Source organism: Cololabis saira, chromosome 23, assembly GCF_033807715.1.
Source record: "Cololabis saira isolate AMF1-May2022 chromosome 23, fColSai1.1, whole genome shotgun sequence".
NCBI lineage: Eukaryota > Metazoa > Chordata > Actinopteri > Beloniformes > Belonidae > Cololabis > Cololabis saira.
This window is the reverse complement of record NC_084609.1, coordinates 27947166-27959195: the sequence shown is the minus strand read 5'-3', so window position 1 is coordinate 27959195 and position 12030 is coordinate 27947166. Positions and strand designations below refer to the sequence as shown.

The 12030-nt window shown below is 41.2% G+C and overlaps 1 protein-coding gene across 1 annotated transcript in view; it reads left to right on the top strand.

Annotated features, from left to right (window-relative positions):
• Window positions 1–12030, top strand: part of LOC133424004 (monocarboxylate transporter 2-like) — a 57471-nt gene that overhangs the window by 39524 nt on the left and 5917 nt on the right. The window contains 3 exon segments of the mRNA XM_061714361.1: window positions 3493–3636; window positions 9279–9455; window positions 9458–10084. Coding sequence (XP_061570345.1) covers window positions 3493–3636; window positions 9279–9455; window positions 9458–10084 — 948 coding nt within the window.

Below are 12030 nucleotides of genomic sequence, written 5' to 3'. Positions count from 1 at the left end.
GGAGATTGTTTTGTTGACATTAAAGAGGAAGTCATTGTTTCCAAACCACCCCGCAAAGCTGCTCGGTGGCAAGCAGTCTGCCGCCAAAGTTGAACGTCACCAGCCGGTTGAGATCTGTTGGGATGCACCTGACTGCACAGATGGCTTTGTTTCGCAATTGTATCCAATGTTATCTACAAACCTGAAAATGTTCCACCCATAAAAGCTGTTGGTGGGGTAACGGCGTTGTCCTATCTGAGAATTTGCGTGGCCAGCTGCCAGACTGCACAGGCAAATCAACTGGCAAATACGACTGCAGTACTACTGCTGTGCATGTAAGAGGAAGTAAAAGCAGATGTGTGAAAGTGTTTTTACAGGAAATGTTTGACGGAAACGAGTGCAGTTATTGAGCTTTGCAAAAACAAAAATACTAAGGGGTCGGCATGTTTGACGATGTGCTGGCCTGTCGGCGAAGGCAGCGTCGCTGTGTGGTGATGTATTTGAGCTGCATGCTGGGTTCCTGCTGCACCAGAGTCACTAATCCAGAGAGACTCACACAGCGTTGACCTTCAGTGTGTTGCATTCACTGTCATTCAGAAAGACATGTAGGAGACAGGATGTGACGGCAAACAGCAATTCATTTTCATCCATCGGCCATGGGTTTGTTTGCGCCACGGCGCCCAGACAAGTTCCACAAGTTAGACTTTTACACAAGTTTTTGGTATTGAGTCCATGATAGTTTTTGAACTCCGTCACAACAGAACCCAATGTTCCCTGGATTTACTGCACGTTAACGGGATTGTGGAGTCTTTTGGCGATCGGGTTACACCGTCGAGTAATCCAATGAGCCTCCTGCTTTATTTGGGACTAATTCCTAAGTAGCAAATAAATCAAATTAATGAAGTTTTCCGTGGAAAGTAGCGACTGCAGCTGAGACTTTGTAGCTTTTGTACCCAGCATCCCAGGGGGGATCGTTTTATCGCCCTAATTGATCTCACAGTTGAAGGCACCAGCCCCGTTTCTCCAAAGCCACCAACTGTTGCCGTGTCGTAAACGTCCCCTCAACCTGTCAACCGCTCAGATAAACTGGGTTTTGGTTAGTTCCTCCTCCTCAGTTTGAGGCCAAGGCAGCATTTAAAAGCTGCTTGCTTCCCTTTCTTTCAGCTGTATCTTTTGAAGTGTGACGGAAAGCTTGGCATCCTGACATGATGAGCTGCACCTGCCCTTATCGTGACGTCAAGAGACTCACTGGAGAAACAATTCATATCTGTGTGTGTCATCCCTTTTGGTAACTAGGCGGCTATATTTAGCTCAGGGTTTTGTCCCCTGTCAAATGGACTACGGCCAGGAGATGATAAGCCTTTCGCTGGTGCGGTAATGTACAGGCTCAGGGGCTTCCTCGTTTTGGTCGACCCCCCCCTCCCTCGCCCCTGAGACTACTGATAACTGCTGCGAATGCAAATGAGGAGAACTTTCCTCAAGGTCAGGAAAAAGACTCATGCAGAGCAAATTAAGTGAGATGTCTCCACATCTGCTGTGGCTTTTTAAATGCCACCGGCTTTGGCAAAAAAAATATGATGCATCCCTAGTAAAAAAAAGCTATTGCTGTTCAATTTACACCTCGGTTTGGGGGACTCTAGTATTCATTAGATGGAAATACTGTCCAGGGAGGACGTTCCTGCTCTGTATGAGCTCTGACATTATGGAGACAAAAAAAAAGTGCAAAAAGCCTTATTTTTCTTCTATTTCTATCATAAATAAATGCAAAAGGGGACCTTTTACAGTCACAAAAATGTATATCGTAAAATGTAATTAAACCATACACCATATTCATGTTTTTAAAGTTGAATATTTCAGTGGAGGGGTTTAAGTATGCTATACTGCCACCTGGTGGCCAGAAAAGTAATTGATACAATCTTAAAGGTTATGTACATTTTTTTTTTACTATATTACCTGAAATTCTGTACACAAACCAATAAGAGACAATTCAGTAAATGCTAATATGTGAAGATAAAACTAAATGAATCATCCGTGGAGGCGACGAGGCTCCAAAAGCAGAAATGGGTAGAGGAGCCAAAAATTGTACTCAAGTAAAAGTACTGTTACTTCAGAATAATATGACACAAGTAGAAGTAAAAAGTAGTCATCCAAATAATGACTTGAGTAAAAGTAAAAAAGTGCTTGGTGGAAAAACTACTCAAGTACTGAGTAACTGTTGAGTAACGTTTGATTTATTTTTTTAACACAACCATTCAAACAGACAAAAGTACAAAATAATCATCTTCAGGCAAATTAAATCAATAAAATGAATAAGAAATAGCAAAATTAAATTGAATTAATCTTAAAGTAAATTCAAGTACTTTAATAAATAATAAAATAATAACAGAATAAAAAAATAAATTAAGCACAAGTAGCACAAAATTTCAAGCCTTTGTACTTTTCTTTTTTAACCAGGCAGAACTAGAACAAACATGAACTCATAGAAACTGTGTGTGTGTTTGAGTCTGTGTAAATGTGACAAAACATGCTAAAACAAACATTTTTCCCAAAGAATCACCCAGTGATGTCATGAGATTGACGCGTACACGGATAAAAGGGATAAAAGAAAAGTAACAGCTCAACGTAGCCTAATGTAGCGGAGTAAGAGGAACAGTTTCTTCTTCACAAATCTACTCAAGTAAAAGTACAAAGTATAGTGATTCAAAACTACTCCTAAAAGTACAACATTTCCCAAAACTTACTCAAGTAAATGTAACGGAGTGAATGTAACTCGTTACTACCAACCTCTGTCCAAAAGTCAGTGGACAGTTTGCTTTTCTGTGAAACTCTGCGTCTTGAGAGAGCAGTGGGGCTGCAACGGATCACGGGGGACCTGTTCTCCGCTCACATCCCCCCACAAGATGTCACATGAACTGTGAGCTGTTTCCTCTTTGAGTAGAAAAAAAAAAGTTGGGTGGTGCCCGACAGTTGTGAGTAAACGGCGAGCCGAACGGCAAGAGGAACCTGAAAAGCCTCTGGCGTCTCCTCATCTGCCAAGAGACTAAACCCCACTGGGAACTTAAGCAGTTAAAGAATGTTTGTTTCACATTAACCTTTGTTTGACTTTTGCTAAGTCATTAAGACATCACGGTTAAACTATCAGCCTCGGCTACACCCTGATTCATTCTTTTCCCACCATCTTTTTGTGACGAAGAGGCTCACATGCTTATACCGAGACTGTTTTGTCATTTTTAGGACAGGAATAGATTTTAATTGGTTCCATACATACACACCACCTGTCCTGCTTAAAAGTATTCTCTCATTTATCAAACTGCCACTTTTCTTAATTTGATTTGACACAACATGGTGGGAGTCCCAGGTTTAAAAATTAAAACAGCCCACTTGCTGCTATTAATAGCGGGTCAGGTTTGCTCTGCTTGCAGCACTGAACTGATTAAATAATTACGCTCTCGCTCTTCGCAATCCTGCAGAGCTAAAACATGCAACTTATATGTTTTTTCTTGTTTGCTGCAGGTCCCATCAGCAGCATACTGGTCAACACGTACGGCTGCAGGCCCATCGTCATGATGGGCGGCTGCCTCTGTGCCACCGGCATGATCTTAGCTTCCTTCTGCAACAACGTGATGCAGCTTTACATCTGCATCGGCGTGATCGGCGGTGAGTAAATATACATTCGTCTAAGTCCCTTTTGAGTTGATGGGATCAGCCAGTTTGTCTAAGTAGAGGCTAAAAATAAAGTCCATGAATGAAGCAGTATTTTCTTTCCCCTTCTAAAGTCATCTTAATGTACTTTATTCTGATATCCTTTGTGACATATTAAGGGTTGGCATCAGCCGACTCAGCGTGCTGTCATTTAAATTACTGTGTAACGGTAAAATAGTCCCCCATGTATTTTTAGCCATATTTGGAATCGACTCACTGTTCCCTGGATATAAAATATTTAATGTTTCTACTTACCTAGAGAGGGTTTATGTCCATCACAATAACAGCTGTTTATGTTTAGGTTAGTGCTCGGGTTGCCATGGCGATGCTACATCACATCGTTAAGGGCTGAGTATGGTTCTGCGTCACACACACGCAGAGCACACGGCGCACCCGTGACACCGTCACGAACTGTTCAGACTTCTCCGTCTCTCCATTTGGTCGCGGTGCAGTACCCCCCGCGGCCACTAGTTAGCGATCTTTTTCTGAATGGTTTATCCGACTTTTTCCGGTCACAGTAAATCAAAGAAATAAGGACAACTATTGTGCAAAAAACAAAAACAAAAAAAATCACACATAAACGAAGAAAAAAGCCCTGGAAGTTCACTACTGCTTCAAACCGGAAACCGGAAATGCTTCGCTTTCAAACGAACCAATCACAGCCCTCTCGGTCTGCGTGTGGACGGCGTCTCCTCGACGCGTAGTTACAATTTTCGGGAGGTGCACGTCACTGACGGCGCATGTGACGGCGTGTCCTCTGCGTGTACAAAAACCACACGCCGTAGGCACGGCGTCGTTTTGACGCAGAAGCATAATTCAGCCTTTACTCAGCAACTATCAGCATCTCTAGACCAGTCCCCCAAAATAAAACCCACCAAACAAAAAAAAAGATCTTGTCAATGCTAGCACTCATAGTTCTTTCATTTTAGCATGTTAGCTGGCTTTTAGCGGATTAGAAATAAATCAGGGGTCGGCAACCCAAAATGTTTCAGCATTAGAATGAAGACAAACACATGCTGCATGTATCTATATTAGTTATAACTGGGGGAAGATTTCTTTTTTCATTATGCACTTTGAGACAAAAGTCAAAATGTCGAGAAAAAAGTCAAAATGTCGAGAAAAAAGTCAAAAATGTCGAGAAAAAAGTCAAAATTTTGAGAAAAAAGTCTAAATGTCTAGAAAAAGTCAAAATTTCAAGAAAAAAGTTGAAATGTTGAGAAAAAAGTTGAAATGTTGAGAAAAAAGTCAAAATTTCGAGAAAAAAGTCTAAATGTCTAGAAAAAGTCAAAATTTCAAGAAAAAAGTTGAAATGTTGAGAAAAAAGTTGAAATGTTGAGAAAAAAAGTCAAAATGTCGAGAAAAAAGTCAAAAATGTCGAGAAAAAAGTCAAAATTTTTGAGAAAAAAGTCTAAATGTCTAGAAAAAGTCAAAATTTCAAGAAAAAAGTTGAAATGTTGTACAATCTTGAGAGAAAAGTCGAAATGTTGAGAAAAAAGTCGAAATGTCGAGAGAAAAGTCAAAATTTCGAGAAAAAAGTCAAAATTTTGAAAAAATAGTCGAAATGTCGAGATTTATGTTGAAGTACAATCTCGATAAAAAAGTCAAAATGTCAAAAAAAAGAGAAAAAAAGGAAAAAAAGAAGAAAAAAAGGAAAAAAAGGTCAAATATTTTTGAAAAAGCTCCAGGAGCCACCAGGGCGGCGCTAAAGAGCCGCATGCGGCTCTAGAGCCGCGGGTTGCCGACCCCTGTACTAAATCCTGATGGCTGTAATTGGTTTTAGTTAATTGGTTTTTCTGATTCAAACGAAACGGAAGGTTAGATCAACGCTAATGACACTCAAAGCTTTAACAAGCTTGGTCTCAGACTAGATGAGCAGAGCCGACTGGAGATTTGCGAGGCCCTGTGCAAAATGGCTGGCTTGGGTTTTTCGGGTCGGATCGGGTGTCTATATGTGCAATTTTAACTCTTCAATTAAAGCTGCAATCAGCGATGAACGGGCCCTCGCACTCACGGCCACCGCCCCCATAGGCATATCAGAAATGACACCACCCACGACTCTCCTATGTCAAACCATTCAAAAGTTATAGCAGAAAATTGGGACAACCAATCAGAAGAAGGGGCGGGGCTAATTCAGGCCAATGAAGGTTAAGGACTCCATAAAGAATCTGATGACACCACCCATGACTCTCTATGTCAAACCATTAAAAAGTTATAGCAGAAAATCGAGACAACCAATCAGAAGAAGGGGCGGGGCTAATTTTCACCAATTATGGTCAAGGACTCAATACCGAGTCCCATGACACCACCCACGACTCTTTATGTCCAACCTTTCAAAAGTTTTTTTTTTTTTTTTTTTTTTTTTTTATTAACAAACAGTGCAAACGATGACAAAAGACAGCATCAGTATGTGTGTGTGTGTGTGTGTGTGTGTGTGTGTGTGTGCGTGCGTGCCGTGTTTGAGTGTAAATAAGGTGATGAAAATAGGTACATAAATTGAGAATATTGATTCGAAAGTGAACAAATAAACAATTTTCATATAGAGTGGTGTAGCATGATATCATATAAATATAGCAATATCCTAATATAACATAATTTGTATAAAATATTATAACATATAACCAAATTATATCACCATACTATTATATATTACAATATAATACTATAGTTTAACATGCCAAGAGATTTCATAACTTAAATATAATAATATGAAACAATATATCATGATAATGCCAGTAATAATTATTTTAGTTAGAATTGGTCATTTATGTTTTGCAATGAGGGGTGAGGTCAGACCGGGTTGTCAGGGAAGCGAGCGGGAGGCCCCCACCAGACTTCAGTTGCCCGACCGGGAGCCCCAGCGGGAGGCAAGTAGGACGGCAGTGAAAGGAAACCCCCCCCCCTACTATATAAGTACATATATATTTATTTATTTTTTTATTTATTTATTTTTTTCCCCCTTTTCTTTTTCTTTTTTTTTTTTTCTTTTCCCCTATTCCCTTTCCCCCACTACCCCTCCTGATTAATTTTGTTAGTTCTGTTAGATGTCATTTAGAGTCAGAGGGATCGCATCTTGGACCGCAACCAGACCCAGAGGAGGCTGCCGGCCCGTTGTGGATCGACCTCCTGTGCTTCTCCTACTCTGGGCAACTCCCAGACCCAAAGGAGGGGGTCTGCCCGCTGAGGAGAGGCTTTCCAATTTTTCATTATTCATTTATTTTATTTAATTATTTATTTATTTAATTGTTCCCTCCCCCCCTTTTTTGAGAGTGAGAGAGATGGGGTTCTCCCATACCTGCCCCCTACCGCCAGCCAGGGCCCCGTCATGGCCCCACAGAGCCAGGCCTGGGGCCCCCGCCCACCTCTACCTTCAGCCAGTCAAGCCCGCCCCCCCCCCCCCCCCCCCCCCCCGCCTTTACTCTAATTATGATATAATAACTTAATTATCATGATTATTGTTCAAATTAAAAAAATAAATAAAATAAAATAATAATAAATCATAATAATAATAATAGTAATATACAAAAAAGAGAAACTTTGGTTGTGATGTTGGCTGATAATGTTGGCAATGAGAACAACAACAGTAGTAATAATAATTACAGTCATGATCTTAATCATAACCAATATATATATATTAATATTTTACTCTTCAAGAGTGACAGCCACAGTTATTGTTATCATCACATTCATAGTCATGGTTGTAATAATAATGTAATAGTCATAACAATATAATAATGTAGTAATAATAATAATAATATATAATAGCTATAACAATATATTTAATATATGGTGATATAAAAGTGTAACAGTAGTAATATATGACAGGCATAATATGTAATAATACTATATATAACCTATACAACCTTTCAAAAGTTATGGCAGAGAAAAGTATTCTAGGGGGCACTGTTGAGCCATTTTGCCACGCCCATTAATACAAACTATGAAATATCAAATTTATCGCCAGGCCTGGCTTGCATGCAAAATTTGGTGACTTTTGGGAAACTATCAAATATGGACCAATCAGATGAAGGGGGGCACGCTTTTTGGCGTCTAGCGTCGCCACGGTAACACTTTTGAAAGAGAAAAGTAATGCGCGTAGTCGCAGGATAGAGACGCACATTTTGATGTATAACACACCTTGGTGCACGTTACGGTTCGGGCCGTATTAATTCTCGAAGGAATGGAATATATTGCTCCAAAATTACGCGATTAATTCAGAATGTTCAAAATGGCCGACTTCCTGTTCGGTTTCGGCCATGGCGCCAAAAGACTTTTCTTTAAGTTGCAACATGATACAGGTGTGTACCGATTTTCGTTCATGTACGTCAAACCGTATTATGGGGCTTGAGGCGCAAAGTTTTTTCGGTCTCAACCAACCAGATGAAGGGTGGGCTGCTTTTTGGCGTCTAGCGTCGCCACGGTAACGCTTTTGAAAGAGAAAAGTAATTCGTGTTGTCGCAGGATGGAGACGCACATTTTGATGTATAACACACTTGGGGGCACGTTACGGTTCGGGCCTTATTAACTGCCGAAGGAATGGCATAAATTGCGCCAAAGTGACACGATTAATTAAAAATGGCTGACTTCCTGTTCGGTTTCGGCCATGTCGCCAAGAGACTTTTCTTTAAGTTGTGTACTGATACAGGTGTGTAGCGATTTTCGTGCATGTACGTCAAACCGTATTGTGGGGCTTGAGGCACAAAGTTTTCCGGGGGGCGCTGTTGAGCCATTTTGCCACGCCCATTAATGTAAACCTTTAAATATCAAATTTTTCGCCAGGCCTGACTTGCATGCAAAATTTGGTGACTTTTTGGGCACGTTTAGGGGGGCAAAAAGGCCCTCCTTCCATCAGAAGAAAAAGAAAAAGAAAAGGAAAAAGAAAAAAAATTCCTACAGATACAATAGGGCCTTCGCACTGAAGGTGCTCGGGCCCTAATTAGCAAAATACTGGATACCTTCCCCTGCCTCATCATCATCTGGGCTTGCCTCGACGCAGGGCTCCACGGCTGCTTGAGACCCGGTCGGATCGGTGATTTTTGTAACAAATTTATCAATAGAGTCTTTCAGAGAGTCATTAAACTCTTCCATTTTCTTTAGTTTTTTTCTTTTTTCATCCCCTGATGGAAATTTCCTGATTCTGTCTCGTTCTCTCGACATTGTGTGACAGTTTGTTCCAATTCCACCGTCTGGATCAGAGCAGCTTGTGTCTGCGCTTGGTCTGATCAGTTGTATTGAACAGACACGCGCATCATTGCACATATATTTATTGATATGCACAGACTAGTACACTTTTAGGTTTGTAATGGAACGTGACTGTTGATATTTATAAGGGAAAAAAGGAAAAAAAAAAAAATTTTTGAAAAAAAAAAGAAAAAAAAAAAGAAAACGGCCCATAGCGCGAGGCCCCGTGCAGTCGCACGGTTCGCACACCCCTTGCGGCGGCCTTGTAGATGAGTCAGAGGTATTTAGCTGCTCACAATAAAGTGTTGTTTTTGTTTGTTTGATACGTGAACAAAGTATATTTTGTCCTTGTCAACTAATTATTGGAGTCATCTTCCTGCCATTTCTGTTTCAAGTCTTACACACGTCTTTTATCACAGGACTGGGCCTGGCCTTCAACCTGCAGCCCGCTCTGACCATGATCGGCAGATATTTCTACAAGAAGCGTCCCATCGCCAACGGGCTGGCCATGGCCGGCAGCCCGGTGTTCCTCAGCACCCTGGCTCCGCTCAACCAGTACCTCTTCAACCAGTTTGGCTGGAGAGGCAGCTTCCTCATCCTGGCGGCCTGCTCCTGAACTGCTGCGTGGCTGGCTCCCTCATGAGGCCTCTGGGACCACCGCCCGCCAAGGTGGAGAAGGAACAGAAGAAACTGGCGGCCGTCACCGCCACCACCAAGGAAAAGCTCACCGTCTGGCAAATAGTCAACAAATATCTGGATTTGTCACTCTTCAAGCATCGCGGCTTCCTCATTTACCTCTCCGGCAACGTGATCATGTTTCTGGGCTTCTTCTCGCCCATCGTCTTCCTCGCCGCCTACGCCAAGGACATGGGCGTGGACGAGTACTCCGCCGCGTTCCTGCTCTCCATCCTCGCGTTCGTCGACATGTTCGCCCGGCCGTCCATGGGGCTGCTGGCCAACTCCCAATGGGTCCGGCCCAAGATCCAGTACTTTTTCAGCTTCGCTGTCCTGTACAACGGGGTGTGCCATATCCTCTGTCCGCTGGTGGAAAGCTATACGGGCTTGGTGGTGTACGCCATCTTCTTCGGCTTTGCCTTCGGCATGGTCAGCTCGGTGTTGTTCGAGACGCTGATGGACCTGGTTGGACCTCAGAGGTTCTCCAGCGCCGTGGGACTCACGACCATAGTGGAGTGCTGCCCAGTCCTCCTTGGGCCACCGTTAGCAGGTACGCTCTTTGTTTTTGTGGGTACTTTGATATATTTGTATATTGCTGAAGCTGTTGGGTTCAACATCTACGGTGGCCGAGAACCCGCCATTGCTGAAAATAAAATAAACGCTGCAAACAGAAACAAACGCTGCTGCAAATAAAATAAACGCTTAGCAAATAAAATAAACGCTGCAAACAAAAAGAAACACTGCTTTAAATAAAAGAAACGCTGCAAATATAAAGAAACCCCGCTGCAAATAAAATTAAAAAACGACGCAAATAAAAAAGCCACAACGGAAGTGAATTACCGGGGACTATTTTTGCCGATGCACCGGTGTTGCACATTAAAAATTACACGTAGCAACGTTGAACACTAACCTTTTCACTTATTTTCTCGTTCGTTGTTCTTCTTATTCCTCGCTCTTCTTATTTCTTCCTTTTCACTTACGTCCTCTTCGTCTTCTTCTTCTCTTCTCACATAAAAAACACCGGTGCATCAGCAAAAATAGTCCCCGGTAATTCACTTCCGTTGCTTTTTTATTTGCGTCGTTTTTTTTTATTTGCACCAGCGTTTCTTTATATTTGCAGCGTTTCTTTTATTTGCAGCGGCGTTTGTTTCTGTTTGCAGCGTTACTTTTATTTGCAAAGTGTTTATTTTATTTGCAGCGGCGTTTCTTTTTATTTGCAGCGTTTCTTTAATTTTCAGCAATGGCAGGTCTCAATGGCACATCGTGACTTTGCTGCGGTCACGTTACAAACGGAAGATGAAGCCGTTTTAGACACTTAGTTGTGATTAGTTGAAGTGACTAGTTAGTATTCCCTGTTGCTGGTGAGACGGTTTAGTTTAGGCTTGTTGAGCCGCATTTTGTAATAACGGTGCATTTTGTAATAAACGTCCAAAATGTAATAACTTTGTCATTTCATTTTGTAATAAAGCTGCATTTTGTAATAAACTACCCCAACGCATTTTGTAATACATTTTGCCGCATTATGTAATAAGTTATTACATTTTGAGAAGATTATTACAAAATTCACTTGCGACTTTTTTATTCTCTAGAAAATGTAATAACTTGGTGCATTATGTAAAAACAATTCTAAAGCATAGTTTATTTGATTTTTGATTTGATTTGATTTGGATCCCCATTAGCTGATGTAGTTTACATCAACTACTCTTCCTGGGGTCCGATCAATAAAACAATAAAAATAATATGATAAAAATAAAAATACATATATTATAATATATAATATAATATATAATATTTGTTTGTCATTGGCCTATATAATTCCGAATTTCAAATAGGCAACTAAAGTTATATTTGGAGTTTTATACATAGATCTATTGGGCTACATAGCTCTAAGGGAAATTGCATAAAAAACAACAAAAGTCACTCTTGTATAAATTCATTGTTAAACTAACAACAATAATAAGTATTATTACATAGTGCACCATGTTATAACATTTCCTAGAAAATAAAAAAGTTGCAAGTGCATTTTATAATTAAAGCTGCAAGCAGCGATGAACGGGCCCTCGCACTCACGGACACCGCCCCCCATAAGCATATCAGAAATGACACCACCCACGACTCTCTATGTCAAACCATTCAAAAGTTATAGCAGGAAATAGGGACAACCAATCAGAAGAAGACGCGGGGCTAATTTTCACCAATTATGGTCAAGGACTCTATTCCGAGTCCCATGACACCACCCACGACTCTCTATGTCAAACCATTCAAAAGTTATGGCAGAGAAAAGTATTCTAGGGGGCGCTGTTGAGCCGTTAGGCCACGCCCATTAATGCAAACCATGAAATATCAAATTTATCACCAGGCCTGGCTTGCATACAAATTTTGGTGACTTTTGGGGAACTATCAAATATGGACCAATCAGATGAAGCGTGGCGCGCTTTTTGGCGTCTAGCGTCGCCACCTTAACACTTTTGAAAGAGAAAAGTAATGCGCGTAGTC